This window comes from Chamaea fasciata, unplaced genomic scaffold (genome assembly GCF_029207755.1).
Source record: "Chamaea fasciata isolate MVZ Bird 193981 ecotype frontalis unplaced genomic scaffold, bChaFas1.0.hap1 SCAF_5, whole genome shotgun sequence".
Taxonomy (NCBI): Eukaryota; Metazoa; Chordata; class Aves; order Passeriformes; family Sylviidae; genus Chamaea; species Chamaea fasciata.
The window spans coordinates 62007453-62025383 of record NW_027094090.1 but is presented as its reverse complement, the minus strand read 5'-3'; the positions used below and the strand labels follow the sequence as shown (position 1 = coordinate 62025383).

Here is a 17931-nt window from a genome sequence, read left to right as displayed (position 1 = left end):
AATAATAAAAGCCAGTAATTGCAGAATTCAATTTATTTCCATTGGTGTTCGCAAAACGTTGTGTATGGAGTGAGACCTTATCCTCTGTAAGAATTTCAGTTTGTCCCTTTGTAACTGGACACCAATAGGTGGGAACAGATCTATAAACCTCAGTGAAATGCCATGTAATTATAGAATCATATAATCTAGTCCATACACTGGCAGAAAACAGGACTAATTAGATGAGGTTATTGAGCATGGTTTCCAATCGAGTCTTGAACCCATCCAAGTATGAAGGTTCCACAATCTCTCAGGACAATCTGTTTCACTATTTAACTACCTTTAGAGTAAATTTTTTTCCTAGTATCTAATCAGTATTTCCCGTTTTCCAGTCTGTGTTGTGGCCTTTTGTACTTTCACCACACACTTCAAGAAGAGTCTGGCTCCATTTTCTCTGTAGTCTCTGCAAAATTTGCAGGCCACAGAATGGCCTGCAACAAAATGGCCTTTCAAGCCCTCTCTTCTCCAAGGTGAACAGCCTAATTTCTGACTCTCCTTGTAGTTCATGTTCTCCAGCCCCCTTTGTGGCACCTGCTGGTGCAGGCCAGAGGACAAGCCTTGCTAGTAAAAGTGGCTATGTCTTTTGTCACTGGACCCCCATCCTACTGAGCAATAAGGCCACATTTGTCTTCTGATGTCAGTGTACTTATAGAAACCTTTCCTGTTGCCCTTCAGCTTTCCTGATTTCATTCCTGTGTGTGCAAACAAGATATTTGTGTTCCTTCCAAGTAGCTGGTCTCAGTTTCCATCTTCTGTATGCTTCCTTTTTGTGTTTAGGTTCACTCAGGAGCTCCATGTTCTCCATGCTGGCTTTCCGCTACAGTTGCTCAACTGTCTGAACATTCTGATGGCAATTCTTACGCTCTGAGGCAGCTGCCCTTGAAAATTAGCCAGCTCTTCTGGGCCTCTGCTCTCCAGGGCAACTTCCCACAGTTCCTGCCAAGCAGGTCTCATCTGAAGTCTATGGTTGTAATTCTGTTCTTTGTCTTATTGCTTCTCCCAGGATCTGAAACCCGACAGTCTCTGCTCACTGCAGCCAATGTTGTCCTTGACCTCTATATCATACAGAAGTTGTTCTTTGATTGCAAGTAGCTGCAGCTCTTTGAGGGTATCAATCTCTGAATAATTCCATACCTCTAATATTTGTAAAATGGAAGCTGTATTCTTTCTTTTATCAGTGTCAACAGAGACATTCAACCAGGAGACATTAAAAGTGTATGGAAAGGAAAACTGCTCTACAGAGGTCACGCTACAGAAAGTTCAGTTCAGGCTAGAGACATGGCTTGCGTAGTTTGAGCTGAATCAGTTTATTTATCCAGCTGTCTGTTAGAATACTAAAAAAAGGCATCCTGAAACCAAATAGCAGTAAATCGTAGCAGGGCTTCCAATTCTTTGTATTCTTTGGTAGGTAAAGAGTGACTAGAAAAAGAATGGAAGAAGAACTCCAAAGAAATTGAGATTTTCAATAGATTGGTGCCCCTCACTGTTATCAGAAAATGTATAGAGGTTTATGTAACTGAGGATGTGAGTTATATTCATCATCAGTTGCCAGAGACAGGAATAATGAAATTATTATGCATGTGACTCCTTGCGGTGAATGTTAAATCTGTGTGAACTACGAGCAGTTGTTGACTGACAAGTGTCTCTACTCTTTCTATTCATGGATTGCACAATGAAATGACTCAGATTGTCCAGCAAAGTGCCCCATGCCTGGGGGAATTTGCTTGGTACTTGCAAGCTAATTGATTAAATCACCTCCTTGACATGCCAAGTAGTACTAGTTAGCTGAAACACTGGTTAACTGGATAAGAAAACAGAAGAAATAGAAAATATTGACTGCAAGGACTTGATACTATATATTTGTATCAGATTTATACATGGTAGTGTCTGTGTATATATATATATACATATGTTATTATATAAATACTATATTGTTCATGGTTTCCTGTATCCTGAGCAATTTCAGACAGATGGGACTAGTTTTCCATCTGTTTTTCATACCAATGGCACATTAATTTCCTTATTTTACAATACAGACATGGCTATGAATATCTGTCCTGTGGAAATACTGGAATTCTCACTGGGGTTTCCTCCTCATCTGAAAAACCAGTGATGAACCCATCTGCCAGAGAGGCAGCGTGCCACCCCAGACCCTGCATTCTGGCACCTGAGCACCCCCAGCCAACAGTTTACATTGTCCTTTGCTTATCCTTAAATGAAATTTGATAGATTTTAACTAGGAGACTGAAAATAGCTTGGGATGTGGTTATCAGAGGCCACTCCCTGGGTGATGCAGCTGAAGATGATAGCAATTGTTTCTCTTCAAGCCCACGGTTCTTTCCTTTAAAAGGCAAGCTCATGGCTGTAGAAGGTTTTCACTGCAACATCCTCAGCCCTGTGGTCTGCTACAGGAAAGGTCTTCTCTTCAGCCTTCGGAGGAGAGGTATGGAAACAAATACATGGTGATTGCTCTTTGTCAAGGAGTAGCTTTGTTGGGAAGTGATAGATGTAGCTAAATCTGGTTAAATTTTGAGATTTTAAAGTCTGAGAACTATGCATATGTCAAAGCCACATTTCCTTCCAGTCCTTTTTTGTTGTTGTTCTTTCATCTCTCAATATCTGTCAGTTAAAATTTAAAAAGAAAATACTAGTTATGCTAAAAGGCAAAAGTGTTCTGCAGGATAGCTTGAAACTGTTAAAAAATTAAGTCAATCTTCTCCCATAATTTTGCAGATTGTTTATATTGTGATCATGACTGAAAATGTTCTAGTGGTTTCAGGTATATTGTTATTTCTGGTAATGAAGCAGCTAATGAAAGATGCAGCAATATCAAAACAAATTTTCAGGTATTAGGAAAGGCAATTATCTGCTTATAGATGGTTTCATTCCAGCTCTTCATAGCCCCATGTAACTAAAGAAATTTTATCTGTAAAAGTAATGCTAGAAAAGACATTCTCCTGTACTTTCAGCTGTTTATAATCCAGTGTAGTAGCTGGAAATTAGGAAAACTGTAATAATGTGACCTGTTTGCCAGGTGAGTCCCAGATGACAAATGACTCCATAGAAGACTGTTCCCAGCTCTGGGGAAAAAACAAAACCATTCTCTGATTTTGTCCAGTTTTGTTTAAAAATTCTCCATCAGGGCGGCTTCTCTCACTCTCCGTGGGAAACCTTGCTGAAAGCAAGGCCTTCTGAATTTCACACTATCTGCAGTCTGTGTTTTATACAGCTAGCTCCATCTTGCTTTAAATCCTGTCAGAGAAGCCCCTGGGATGGGCATTTGCTTCACTCATTCACCTTCCCTGTGGAATCCTGTAGAGCCACCAAATTACAACCCAAAAATTCAATGTTTGTCCGGATGGATGTATCCCAAGCACTTTCCCCAGTCTCTATGGCAGTGAGAAGACTGACTTTTCTCCTCTACCCCATGGAGCTCACTTTTTATAAGTCTGTGGAGAATGGATCTTCTCTTCCAGGGTTACTGGGCTTTCTGCTTTCTTCTTTCTGGAGGGAAGGCTGGTGTCCAGGGTAGGGGGGGAAGGGAGTAAAACCACCAAGTGACACAGCATGAATTTCTGCTATCATTATAAATATTTATTAACAGGTCCTGTAAAAAATGAGGAAGATGCTGAAGATTTGCTGTTCTCTCCTCCTCTTAAGTTTGCTCAGTAGGCAAGTGAGTGCCAGACCTGGACTCAAAGTGAGGATCACCCAGAAGGGGCTGGAGTATGGTATGTGTGATGTTCTCAGGTGCTGTTATTGCTCTCATTGCCTTGAATACTGATATGACAAAGGAAAGAGAGCAGTGGGAGTTAATGACCCCATGACAGGCTATAAAGGAAAGTTTTAGGAGCACAATAGAGCAAAGTCAGTAAGCTGCTTGATAGCATTGTACATCCATATCAAGGTTCATCTGACCTCAGATATTGAATCAGTTAGTTCAGCTCTTGCCATGACTAGGAGTGAGACCTGAAATAGCACTGCTGGGTCTCAAGTGAGATACCACCTTCTTGGTGATTCTGAGTCCATCACATTCCCTAAGCCAGAAACACATAACTCTAAACTCCCAGGCACTATCAAAGGCAACTGAACTGATCGTTGTTTTCCTCTAGCCAAGGAGGTTGGGCTGGAAATCCTGAAGCAGAATATGGAGAAGGAGGGTTTCCCTGATTTGACTGGCCATGAGAAATTTGGGCTTGGTACTGTCAAATACAACATCTCAAGGTAAGCATTCTCTTGGGGCAATTTGTGCTTGACTGAAATTTTAATCTTGTTTTGTGTTCATTCTGACTTATTAAATCATTTTTTTAAATCTTTTCTCTCTCATGCTCTAGGATACATGTTACTGCTGTTGAATTACCCAGTGCTTCCATCTCCCTCCTACCAGGGTCTGGGATAAAACTGGTGATTGGAAATGCTTCTCTAACCATTGATATGAACTGGAACATAAGGACCTGGATGTTGTACGTACAACTTTGCATGTCCTGGGACTTTTTTTCTTAATGGATAATAGAAAAATGCAAATTTTAGTTTATTCTTGTGACCCCTTCATTGTAAAGGTGCTCTTTATCAGTTGGCAGCAGTAACCCAGGAGCACAGACTGGTTCTTCTCAACAGATCTGCTGGTGGGAGACAGACTCTTCCCCCCCAGACATCAGCACTGATAAAGAGCCCATGGCTGAGGAGCACTGCTGCAAATAGTACAGGACTGCTGCTCTAGCTGAATGCTGTCATTGTCCAGCCTGCCAGCTAATGGCATATTTAGAAAAACTGTAGTGGTGGATCACAGTCCATTATAATAAACCCTCACAGTGCAGTCACACTGTTAGAAGCCCTCTGCTAAGCCACCAAGCAGTGATGCAGTTCAAAGGCTGATGGAAAATGGATGAGCAAATGGCAATATCCTTAGAGTAGTCTCCACACCTTCCTAGTCCCAGGCTGTTTCAGAGGAAAGAAATCCCTCTTCCCTTCCCCACAATCCAAATTACCTATATTGCTAATACAGGTAACATATATTACTGAATTACAGCAGTCTCTGATCTGCACTTCTGCAGGAACAGCAGAGCTGCATGCAGGGGGAGGGGACCCGGGAGCTGAGGGAGTGACACAGCAGGAGGCACAGTGCCCTCACTGGCAAGCAGAGTAGTGGCAGTGACCAGGACCATGGGTCTACATCACCAGGCAGTTCCATAGAGAAGAGGTGGGGTTTTTCTCAGTTTTTATTTATTTTCACTTGATACAGCAAAGACAGTGGAAGAGGCACAGTGCACATTTCAAAGGTGTTTGTTACCGCAATCTTTTCAACACCCCTGGATAATACAGGTCCTACGTCAATATCCCTCACCAGCTGCCGGACAACTTCTGGTGACGTAGATATCAAGCTGAATAGGAAAACTGGGTAAGTGGAAGAGATCTGTAAAAACTCTCTCACAAAATAACTGGCAATGAATGGCATAGAGACAGCTTCACAAATAAGGGCACACAGAATTGCTTTTAGGCATCATAAGGCACCACAGGTGAGAACTGGGGCCCCAATACAGCATTAAAATGGCCAGCATTGATATTTGTCCATGTATGTAGACACAGTAGACATAATATAAAGACAGATAAAGACAGAATCAAACAATCCCTTGTGCTTCTTCAGCACCCGTTTCTTTCAAACTTCCCTAATCTTCAACTCTGTGTAGAAATTACAAACTTGTACTATGTTTCATTCCTCCTACTCACAGTGCTATCAAAATTGAACAGAACCAGACTGTCTATTAAGCCTCTGGGTACAGCCCCTTGAAACAGTATCTCCTTATTTTCTTGTATTTCTCTCACTGTCTGAATACCACTCTTGTCACCTGTTTGGAGGGTTGTTTTTGTTTATTTTTACTTGTTTTGGAAGTTCCTATTGCAAAGACTATTTTGTACATATATGATGGTGGTACTATGAAGAAATCCCTTTTTCATAAACATTAATTAACCCAGGCTAAGATGCATAGTGCTGAAATTATCGTCTTTTAAATGATGGCTCTCTGACAGCTTTTACATTTAAAAAGGCTCCCATGTCCTAGAGTGTCACACTAAGAGGCCATTAAACTCATGTTCTGCAGAGATATCTGATCTCCTCTTTATGACTGTAGTACTTGACCCATTAATTGCCTTCTTCCTTCCCTCTAGCTTCCTGCATAACTTCTTTATCAAGTATCTGAAGAAACCCATTCACAGGAGCTTGGTCACTAATGTAAGCCTTTCACATTGTGTCGGGGAGGGGAGTAAGGAGGATAGCATTCACAAGTCAGTGCTGTGAACTTGGCAAAGGAAGAATTAGAAAAATAATCCTATAATAGTCCTGTTCTGGTCTGATCAGCACAGTTATCGTTTTGCCAGCCAGAAATGATTCCAGATAAATTGACAGGTTCATAGCCAAGATACTGACACAGCTATGTTCAACCAAGGCAGCAGTAGGGATGGAAAATGTAGTTATTTTTTCATTCCAATCCAGAATAAGTCCTTGTCTTTGTACCTACAGGCATCCTGGGGCTTGGGTCATTTTTATGTTTGACAGACAAAATATACATTGGGTGACACATAGAGAAATGATAGGATATCAACTGATAGTATGACATTTCAACTTCATTGTATCAAAGGGTTGAGTAGTTCTGATGACAGCCTGTCCTGAGAGGAAGCAGAGCTTGAGATGGCTGTCATTCTGTCCAGGAATTTACAGTTGGACTCGCTGATCTTAAGGGTCTTTTCCAACCCAAATGATTGCATGATTCTGAGATCTCTCCTGTGTCACCAAGATGAGATGTCCTCGCACTGTTTAAGGCTGTGGTTTTGTCACCCCCACCAGGCTGCCTCTGGAAACTTCCCTCTTTTTTGCAGCTCTGACACACAACATGCTTGCGTTGCACCAAGCAGAAACTTTGGCAATCCAGCTAGCTGAAGAGAAGCCAGATTAGGTGTTTTGATAAACAAATGCTGCAATGTGTGTCATGCAGCAGAAAGATCTGCTAGCACACATGTAAGAGGTGCTTATACATCCATGCTAATCAGGCCATAACTTGAGTGTGCTTTCATTGTAGTCATGTCCCAATATCAGAGCTGGGATCCAGTTGATAGATGAAGACCTCCGATCACTGAATGGTGAGGCATTAATGTACCTTTTCCTTTTGTTTTCTTTCTTCTGATCAGTGAAATTCTGCTGCTTCCTCAACAGTAGCTGCTTAGCAATGCCTCCGGGAGTGGTGGGACTGCCCTCTGCTCTATCTGCTCCCTTGCATGCAGAACCACGGTTAAATAAACACTGGGCTACTTGAGCAAGAAACATGTGTTTCTAAAAGCCAAGGACTTGGTAGCAATTCTCAACTGCGAAGTGTGGCACTGTGCACTTCTGTTGTGAGAAATGCCACTTAGAGGCCACACAGTACTGATGCTGAGGCAGTTTTCCCTTACCATGCTCCCAGTCCTCCCACACACAAAGCACTTTACAAGCTGAAGCCTACTCTCCTAGCCTGCCTGGAAATTAAGTTTTACCTGCCTATTTATCAAACTTGCCAGGGACAAAATGAAAAAGCTCCTTTGCAAAAACCTTCTCACTTGAACCACTTTGGGTTAGATTTATAGGCATTTAAGACACCACAAGTGTTGGTCAGATACCATGTGCAAAACACAGGTATCTAAGCAGATCAGACACCCTCCTTCTGGGAAAGTATTTGCAAGTTGCAGGCACTTGGGATGCTCTTAGAACTGCTTGACAAGAAATCCCGAGGGCTTCCTTATGCCCTGAAACACTGATATGGCCATCTCCCTTTTTGGGTTAGACCAAACTTACTTTCCACAATGAGAAAACAACAGAGAAACTAGAGAAGGTGCTTTACAGGAGGTCTCAGTAGAAACATCAAATCTTAGGTCAGAATGCATGTTAGGAGGTCCCTGGTTGTGTTTTTCCCTACTCTCTGGAACAATTTGTGTCATTCTCTTTCAGAAACTGACTTAGTTTTAAGTACACATAAAATTCTTTCTGTGTTTTTTGTAATATTCTTTGTCTTATCTACCACCCTTACAGCTGCAATGCACATTGATGATTTGGCTGAAGTAGACTACTCCTTAAGTAGCTTGCCAGCAGTATTCCAACCATTCATTGACCTGGACTTAAAGGTAGTAGTTAGTTAATCAAGTTTAAGCTGCCTTGTGCTTGATGCTCTATAAAGGCCAAATGAAAAGACAGTCTTGTCACAAAGATCCCATAAATTAAGTATTAAAAAAAGGACAACAGGGAAATAAGAGAGGTGGAAACAAAAAGTTAGTATCTGCTTGTGTGGTAGACACTGGTCTCAGCACACCAGCTCTGCAGCTGCTGTCAAACTGAGTATTGCAGCAACTAGATTTTAAGCAGGGACTTGAGTCAGACTAAAGCCATGTAAAATCATGGCTGTTTCAAGAGCTACTCTCCCAAGTAAGTGAGGAAATATACAAAGACTGGTAAATCCAGCAAGTGAGGATTGAATGGAGAGGTCACCAACTGTGATTCAGCACTTTATAAGCATTTTGATAGTCCCTAAAAGACAACAGGAACTTTAGAGCTAGATGAGAAAATAAAGACAGACAAAATACATTTGAGATGCAACAGAAACAAGAGAACTAATAAAATGGACATTAAAAACTTTACCCTTTAAATGTCTTCATGGCTTTCAATCAGTTTAACTTTTTTGTTTCATCTGGATGCATTTGGAAGTATTAGATCTGCAAGGCTTGGCCAATATGATGGGTAATGCAGAAGATATCACAGGCACTTTAGGTTTGTCTGACATAACCTTCCTTTCTCATAAGCCTTTTGTCTGCACAAGTTATCAGCTTGATTCTGGGCAGAATACAGTGCTGATTTTGACCAAAGAAGACCTATGGTTTTAGAGATCAATTCTGTAATTAAGACCACTGGATAGCTCTTAAGCAGCAGTTCTCAGATTTAAATTCCTGGAGATGAGGAAAGGAGAAAGTAAGGCTTTTCAAAAAGGAGGTCCTTTTTGAAATGTCATGTTTTTCATGCAATATTTAGACATTTAATTTAGAGGGTGATCTGAGGTGGCAGACTGTCCTCAGTAGATGATTGGTATCCCAAAAGACAGATCTTGGGCCTCATCTGTGAAGATGTCCAAATGCTGGAACTTGTCTTCACCACCTGCTTAAAAGCACCAAGCCTTCAGGGTGTACTACAAAGCCTGCATACTCATTTATATACCAAATGAATATCCTGGGCAAAGTCAAGGAAAGTAGTAGCATTCATTGTCTGCAGCCATGCTAAAGTTATATTTTGACTCTGTTTTTTTATGTCTGACAATAACTTTTAGGGCATAGTCTTCCCAGCTGGAAACTATGCTGACTCTCCCTACGAGGCAGCTTCCTTCACAATCCCAGACCAAAGTGACTCCATGCTGTACCTTGCCTTCTCTGAGTATTTCTTTCAGACCTCCTCATTTGCCTACTACACCGCAGGGGCCTTCAACATGACCATTGCAGAGGAGGTGAGCAGCGCACAGAGGAATGGGGCCAGAGTGGCTCAGATAGGGCTTTGACCTGCCAGATGTCAGTATGTGGCCATACAAAGCTCTCAGTTGGTCTGTAGAGTCCTGAGACAGTAGATTATAAATACTAGGATTTTGTTACTCTATTTTACTTATGGTCTGTAAAGATGCCTCAGGCCACAGCCAGGCATGCCAAGTTCCACTGAGCCAAGTACCAAATACTGCCAATTTTGTTACAAAAAATAAGGGGTTTGTAGACCTGAGGCACAGACTTCTCTAACAGGCACAAGGGATCAACTCTGGAGAATTTTGCAGCCTCAGTGGCTGTTTTCTGAGGGATCTTCATAGAATGAAAATACTACAGGGGCCTTGTAAGCAAAGCATATGTCAAAGCACAGCATCTGTGGCTTGGAGGCCACCTGACTTGGCTAACTTGACTGCAGGAGGTTCAATAAGTCCCAAAACCTATAGACCGCAGCCCAAATGATAATGACCTTAAGCATTTGCTTTCTGAGGGATTATTCTGGCATGTATTATTGGGAAGCTGCTTTAAATATACCAAGTCTCTTAGGAATATTTCTGAGAGGCACAAAATCAAAGATTCATTGAAATGACCGTAATAATGCATTTAGAGAAAAACTGACCATGAAGGTCAAATCTGGTAACTCATTTGTTTTCTCTCTTTTATTTTTTCCTTCAGACTTGCAGCTATTTTAATATAAACACAGATATATTTGGCAGTATCATCCCTGAGGTAAGTATCATTACTTTCACAAAGTCTCAGGGAAGCCACCCAGTTTGGGTGTCAAGACACCTCACTACTGGTGTATCCCAAAGGCTTATAGGGCCAGCAGGGCTCCTGCACTGGAGAAGTGGGCATGTCTGTGCCTTGTAACAGCAGAGTAGATGGGCTTTGTCACTTCCCACCCCATGATGAGTTGAATGATTTGCACTGTTACCAAACATAATCTTGGCCCATAACCTTGCACATCAATCTTTTCTCTGGGCACCATGCCCAAGCCACAGCTGTTCCTACCTAAAACCAGCTCTATGCAGGAAAAAGCTTCTACTCATGAGTCCTGCTTTGAGAGACATCCAAGAGGGCCTCAGCTCAGAAAAATCACCTTGCTCCTTCCCAAACCTGCATAATTCTCTTTACTTTGCTGCTGGCCTGTGACTGATGAGCAGAAAACCTGGGAAGGGACCATGTGCAGGAAAATGAGCTAACAGATGGACAGGAAACATTAAATCCTATGTAACAGACAAGGCAGATGCACAAGATTTCCATTTATTTTAGGTGAAGGAAGTGAATATGACAGGACAGAGAATATGAGCATGCATGGCTTCCACTAGCCTTTTGAGACAGAATGAGAAAACAGAAATGAGCATAAGAACCCCTAGGCTATAAATGCTGAGGATGGGTGAAATCAGACTAATAGTTCAAAGTGCTTCACATTCTTGTTTGCTTCCCAGATGTTATTAAGTTCCTTCCTCAGAAATATAAGAATTCTCCAAGGGCAGTCATGTATGATGTTCTCCATAAAGTACCATGAGAATTGATACGATTGTTCCACCCTCTCTGTTTCAAATATTGAACTTTGTGAGCCTATTCACTCTTCAGGCAATGAACACAGTGAGGCTTCTCTAAGAACAGTCTAGAGGAGGAACCCATCTCCTGAGATGGGTGAATTTCAAAGTGAATGACTCCTGAGCTCTTTTATTGTGTGACTAAATATTACACTTGTTGTCCATTTATCTCCTCTGTTCACAAGCAAGTATTTAATTTCTCTTGAAATAATATGGAAAAATTTGTATTCCTCAAGTGGAAGGAACTTTCCCCACTGCATTCCTGAGTGGCCAATACTGTTAATTTAGCACCACAGAAAACCTTTATTTCCTGCTTACCTGAAAGAATCTTATGTTAGCAGCTATTCTTAACTTCATTGTAAGGAGCTACTTCAAAATTATTGCTTCAAAAGTGAGAAAATGCAGTATTCTGATCTATTCTATAAGAAAAATGTTTTTTTTTTCCTTTTTTTTTGTCTTTGAATCTTACAGGTAGCTAAATATTCAGTTATACCCTACCCAGTGATGTTGAAGCTAATGTCTACTGAAATCCCTGTCATCAGCTTACAGCAGGATTCCTTCACACTAGAGATTCAGGGTTCCATGGAGGTGTTGGCCGTTCTGCCAGACTCAACCACCCAGTCTCTGTTAACACTGAGCATAGTAAGTACAACTAACGAGGTGACATTTAACTCAGGGTTCAATATGTTAGTTCCTTTCTTCTGTTAAAACTCTGTACAAGAAACAAAGAAAATGCCAAATTTCTAGTAGTTAAATATGCAGATTTCCCTTAGTCAGAGGTGTAGGCATGACCTCACCTAACCTGCAGGACATTTCTATGGCAAAGAACATTTTCCTACAGGTGGACAAAAATCCCAACATATAGTGACTCTGATTAAGCAAGGTTTTGTTCTCTGGAATTACAGTTCTACAAGTGTGAGTCATGCCTCTTGGCATCTTGTTCATGGCTTTGATTAATGACTTCTCATTAGCCCCATTTCAGCTCTTGTCAGTGCCATTCAAATAAACAGACATTTACTGTGTGCAGCCTTCCAGTGAGAAAGCTGCATTTACCTAAAACATCTTTCATGCATAACTGCAAAGATGGTATTTATGTATTTATGACTAATTCACAGCAAGGGTCCTGGGGTTTTTTATGGCTGGTAACCTATGGTTTCTTTATTCTGCAGGCAGCCAACACCAGCATTTCTCTGAATATATTTGATAAGAAATTGATGGGCTCGCTATGTTTGAACAGGTAATCCAACCTGGGGTGAAAATTATTTCCTTTGGAAAACAATGTTAGCAATTCCAACATTAGTAGTTCAGACATATGATCAGATAACTATGAATATGTTTTGCTGGTAAATTTATCTGCATTAGATTCTCTGAATCTGGCAGCACTTGTACAGTTTAGAGGAGGCAGGAAGCTTCTCTCTGACAAGTGCCATAGCCCCAAGGGACTCGCCTTGTTGCAGGGAAGTGGTCTCACCAGACTTCCCTGCTTTTTACATATACTCTCCCCTCTGAGCTAGATAAACTAAGCATGCAGGGCAGTTTTGATGACCATAAATCATCTGAGAGTTTCCCTCATCACTTTCCAGCTGGCAAGATGTCATGGCTTTCTAGACAGCCTGTGCCATTAATAATGTCAGAGCAGTCCAGGGCACAGTAAAGAACCTGGGCCCCTGCAGGTCCCCTATGAAGATACTCTTATAGCAGACATTCTCCCACTGAAGTCCTGCAACTTCCAGGGTTCAGAAAGCTGGAGACCAGAGGCTAGGTCACACTTTATGGAGAAGAAGCTCTCTATATCAGGACCTCACAACTGGGAATTGGGACTCCAATTTCATAAAAGTACCTAAGAAAGACACAGGGTTAAGAGCATGCAGAGTTTGTCAGGGCAGAGGGATGTTAAGAATTTAAGGAGGATAGTGCTGTTAGCATTTTCTGCAGTAATTTTCAAAGAGGAAAATCTAGAGTGTGCTAGAAGCTGACTTTGAGAATTTGGGTACTGGTGCTGAGAAAATTCAGAAATCTTTTGTTGGATACAAGACTAATACAGGGATTACATATTTCAATGTGGAAACAGGCAGTAGCAATAAAGCCAACAGCAGCAGTACCACACAATCGACAGATCCTTTCTTCCGTGTAAGACTCACATGAAAGCATTATGCAGATGTACCAAAAACTTTGGTACATCTGCATAATACCTGAAAATACCTAACACCTTACAAGTCCTTGGTAAAGTCAATTGTCAGTAGAATTTCCAGAACAGCACAGAGGGAGAAGCACACTCACATGGCTGGCTACAGCCCTTCTGGCACACTCTTGCATGGATGCTCAGCAATGCTCCAAGAAAACCGAATAGTCTTTCTCTATGCTGCAGTATGCAGTCTGTCAAAGTGCTTCAAAATTCTCCTTACAGGTGCTTCTTAAGGTCTGGAGCTCTACAGCAATGACTGCACATGATTAGAATAATTTTGTTTGTCCTTTCTTAGTGACTCATCTTTTTTCACTTCTTTTCCTCAGGATCCAGTTCTCCCTAGTTCACTCCAATGTCGGTTCTTTTGAGGTAAGTGGGTAGTTGAAGCATATAGGAAATGCAAACTAAGAATATCAGTGATATCAAGGCTAAAGAGTAAGCAGCTAAATTTTATCTGTATTTCTAAATCATTTGGCTTCATTCCCAAGTGGCTCTCTTCCTGTCTTCTGGCAGTCACCTCTCTGTTCCAGACTTAAAAGTAAACTCTTTGGGGAAGCTAGTGCTGTGCAAATGACACATTCTGTAGTTGCCCCGGCTGCAGTAAGCAGAGATCTCTCGAATCATCACCGTGAAACAGAGCAGACCAGACCTGTAGCAACAGAGCTGAGCGCCATCCAATGGTCACAGGGATGGCTGAGGCACAGGCACTCTGTGGGTGCTCATCAAGGTGCTTGGAATTACGGCAAGGAGGGGGAGACAAGATACTTCCCTCAGATGCCTGAAATAGTGCAGTTGTAGCATTGCAGGAGAAAACCCTGCCCCCACAGAGAGTAATTTCATTCTCAGTATAATCAGTCAGTTCCAAGTACCTGGGGAGAAAGGATTAAAACTGTTCTGGTCCTGCTTTGCTATTGGTGATAAATTATCTCACAAATAAAAGCACATTAAAATGTTGGCCAAGCATAATGAAATCCATTTGTATTTTGCATCTCACTTCCTTTGTATCATTCCAAAACCTTAAGATCCAAAGTTCACTTGAGTTTATGACTCTTTGAGGCCAAAAGAGAACTGGAAATTGACTAAGAGCCTACTAACTCCACCCAGGATTAGGGCATGACAGTTCTACCACCATCAGGAAATGATAGCTAACTCAGTTTTCTTGTCTGTGGCAGGTCTTGCCTCTGGAGAACATCCTATCTTACATTTTACAGACTGAAGTAATTCCATCAGTTAATGGTAAGGCTGTATTTCAAAGCATCAGCTAAAAAGTTTCCAGCAGAATGGGTTATTCTAGGAGCTTTTGACTTTCTGATGAAGTTTTCAGCTCCCATTAACTTGGAGTGGAAAATTCCCATCAGCCAGTAAGCAGTGGAAGGCAGAGATTGATCGGTAGGGGTGTAAGTGCTCCCTCTCACTGTTCTGCAAAAAGGGCAAAAATTACTAGGAAAGTAAAAATTCACCTGCCTTCATCTCAGTCTAGGTGGTCTTGATGCATCAGGGACAAAAGCAAAAGTCTCTCTCATCTGCACACCTGCCTGAGGCCACCATACGTGAAATGTGCTCCTTTTTATTAGACCAGAACAGAGCTTTTGCCTCTCATAAATCTTATTTATTCTTATTTAAGGCCCTGGAGGGAGATCCAGCTTTGTGTCAGCCCTCGATACTGGGATGAACATCACCTTCTTTAGTTAACAGCTACAAATGGGAACAGATTCTATTGATGGTAGAGCTGTATTAACAATCCCCCAGGGATCATTAGGGACAAATCACTCAGTATGTAATGTGTTGAACGTGAAATGCCTTAGTTTGCCTGCAACACTCCACCAAGAGAGAAGCACTTGTAATTCCTTTTTTCCATTGGTAAATGAGCAACTTAGCGACCTCCCAGGTTTCCTTGTGAAGACTAAGAGGCTAATTGTTATAAATGACCTACAAGTCTCTGGATAAACAGTGTTGTTGAAGGGCAGGTCTTTATTATCTTTCTAATGCATACCTAAATCATCGTTTGTCTCTTTTTAAGCTAAACTGTCAAAAGGATTCCCTCTTCCCAATCTGGCCAATGTTACCTTGACAAGACCTCACATTACAATTGTACAGGTGAGATTTTGATACTTATGAAAGATTTTCCTTTATGAAAGGTTATCCCTCTTTTTCCTTTTTTTTTTTCCCCTAGGCATTTATTCACCTTCTATAGTGCCAGAAATTCACTGTATTTGATCTACTTAAGCAGTAAAAATGGGTTTTAAATGAGATCTGTAATAATGGTAAAATTCTATTAGAAACAAATGTATCTTGCTTTGAGAGGAAAAGTTAGAACTGAATATATAACTATACAGCAATCAAATCTTCAACTTGTTCAGCCTTGCAAGTTGCAATTCAGTGTAAAAACAGGTTTAACATATTGTTCAAGTTTGGCCAATCACATCAAATTAGAGTTATTGCTATCTCACAGTCTTGTTGAATACTTGGAATATGAGAGGGAGGTAAATTCAATTTTGTGCACCTAGGATGCCCAGACTTTGTTAATAATTGGTGATAATGACTGAGGCTAGTAGCCAAAAGTAGTTAGTGAGCTCTCAGAAAATACTGTTTTGCCTTCTGGTTACCCTTCTCCAAATCAAGCCCTTAGTTTGAGCATACAGAATGTTGCTAGGTAACCAGTCAGTACAAGGGGTATTGTTGACAAATGAATGCCCAGAAAATGAGTAAGCCTGCTGCATTTGTTCACTTGTTTAACAACTTCTCGAAGTTCTTTTTCAGTTTTTCTGAAGTTTTCTTTGCAGAGACTCCTAAATCTTTGTTTGCAGTTAAGCACAAAACACAACTCAGAAAAGGAAATGCAAAGGTTGTTTTTAATTGTTCTTTACCTCACACATACCTGGTTCCCTACAAAACATAATTGCTCCGAGACTGCTTTCAGTGGCACTCATTGCCAACAGTCTTACAGACTAATTGTGAATGAACGATTTTAGTGATTCTGTGGTGCTCATTCCTCCCTCACGTTCTCTAACCAGTCTCCTCATCAGTAATATGGAATGAGAGACAACACAGAATTCCTATGCCCTACAAAAGTAAATGAGATTCCCTTTCAAAGGCTAGAGTTTAGGCTCTAGTTCTAGAGTTTCTATTTCCATTCCCAGTCTGGTGGCGAAAGGAAGAAAAACAATTCTTACATTTCACAGACAGGCTGGATGGTGCTCTGGGTTACCTGATCTAGTGGAAACTGCCCCTGCCCGTGGCAAGGGGTTGGAGCTGGTTGGTCTTTAAGTTCACTTCCAACCCCACCCATTCTGTGACTCTGTGACTGTGCTAAACTGCTCTCTGCAGGCTCATTGCTCTGTATGTGCTGACAGTGGGGGAAGCTTTAAGGACAAGTTTAGATTAAGTGGCTAATTCTCAAGTGGCGCAAATTAGGTAAAAAATAATACTACCTTGTGATGCTTGCCTACTTGCCTCAAGACTCAGATGAACCTTCCTGAGTAGGCTGTATGAACTTTAGATTCCCTTCTGTCATTAACATGGTGCAAAGGGATAGCACCCAGGGAAGGATGGAGCCCTTTTGCAAAGTCCAAAGGACAGACTTGAATAAAGCTTGTTACTTCCAAGGCTCAGCTCTTCTCAGTAGATTTTTGGACCTTAAACACCAAGATCAATTTGAAATTAACAAACCCCAAAGTAACATATTCATTTTAATTCACAGTATGTCCATGACTGTTCTTCTCCCCACAGGGATATGTGCTGATTTCAACTGATGTCCACTACAAACACTGAAGGAAAAGAGAGACCACTTGCTAAGCATGAACTTCAAATCAAGTCAATAATAGGACTCTGAAAACTAAACACTGTCCAGTTCTGCTGAAATGTTTAACTTGAGCTCTGACAACCCCCATCCTGGCTGGGGGCAAGAGGGGGTGCTGGGAATCCAAAAAAGCTGATCGTTAGCTGGTATAATGGTGGTAACAAGCAGACCCAAGGGAGAACATGTAACACATGCTTGACATTTATTTATTCTATAGTTCAACTGATGAAAAAATGTTTTTAAGATAAATGACTCTTTCAAAATACAGTTTTGTGTATACACTTCCAGAAGGATGCTGTAATCTCTTAAAATTAGGAGAAGTACATTGTCAAAATGCTGCTAGGGCAGACGCAGCTGCTAATATGTCTCTATTGTAACAACCTTAAACACTTCCCTGCTGCACACCATGCATGAGGTAGGGAGTGAGCCCTCTCCAGAACTGTGGAACTGTCAGACTGGGAACTGTCCTAATTACAATGGGAACTAAAATCTTTGCAGTGTCTTAACATAAATCTTAAGATGCAGCAGCCGGACGTGAGTCACTGGCACTACTACTCTCCATCTCTCCCTGTGTTCAAATCCTTGTGCCTGTCATGTGCCCTGTTCAGTGGTGTTTAGCCAGGTTAGATACATTTAACTCCTTCAGTGTTTCTGGGTAAGTCCTCTAAATCTAATTCTCCGACATCTTTGTCTGAACTGAAGGTTAGATACTTTTCTTACTTGGTTTGGTATGTAATCTTACCCTCTTTCTTTCTCCTCCTTTTTTTCCCCAGTACTTTATTAGTGTGCAAATGTGAACACAGTTCTGC

The 17931-nt window shown here is 41.3% G+C and overlaps 1 protein-coding gene across 2 annotated transcripts; it reads left to right on the top strand.

The window, feature by feature from the left end:
- Positions 1-2407: 2407 nt before the first annotated feature.
- Positions 2408-17686, top strand: BPIFC (BPI fold containing family C). Of its 2 annotated transcripts, XM_066184648.1 has the most exons (16): positions 2408-2482; positions 3644-3770; positions 4152-4263; positions 4374-4502; positions 5282-5437; positions 6205-6268; positions 7113-7173; positions 8096-8187; positions 9378-9551; positions 10252-10305; positions 11610-11780; positions 12308-12375; positions 13650-13692; positions 14496-14559; positions 15344-15420; positions 17053-17686. In XM_066184648.1, the coding sequence occupies exons 2-16, from the start codon at positions 3656-3658 to the stop codon at positions 17092-17094; spliced, it is 1422 nt and encodes a 473-aa protein (XP_066040745.1). In that variant the 5' UTR covers positions 2408-2482; positions 3644-3655; the 3' UTR covers positions 17095-17686. The 2 variants fall into 2 exon arrangements, with proteins under 2 accessions (XP_066040745.1, XP_066040746.1); XM_066184649.1 differs by lacking the exon at positions 9378-9551.
- The last annotated feature ends 245 nt before the right edge of the window (positions 17687-17931 follow it).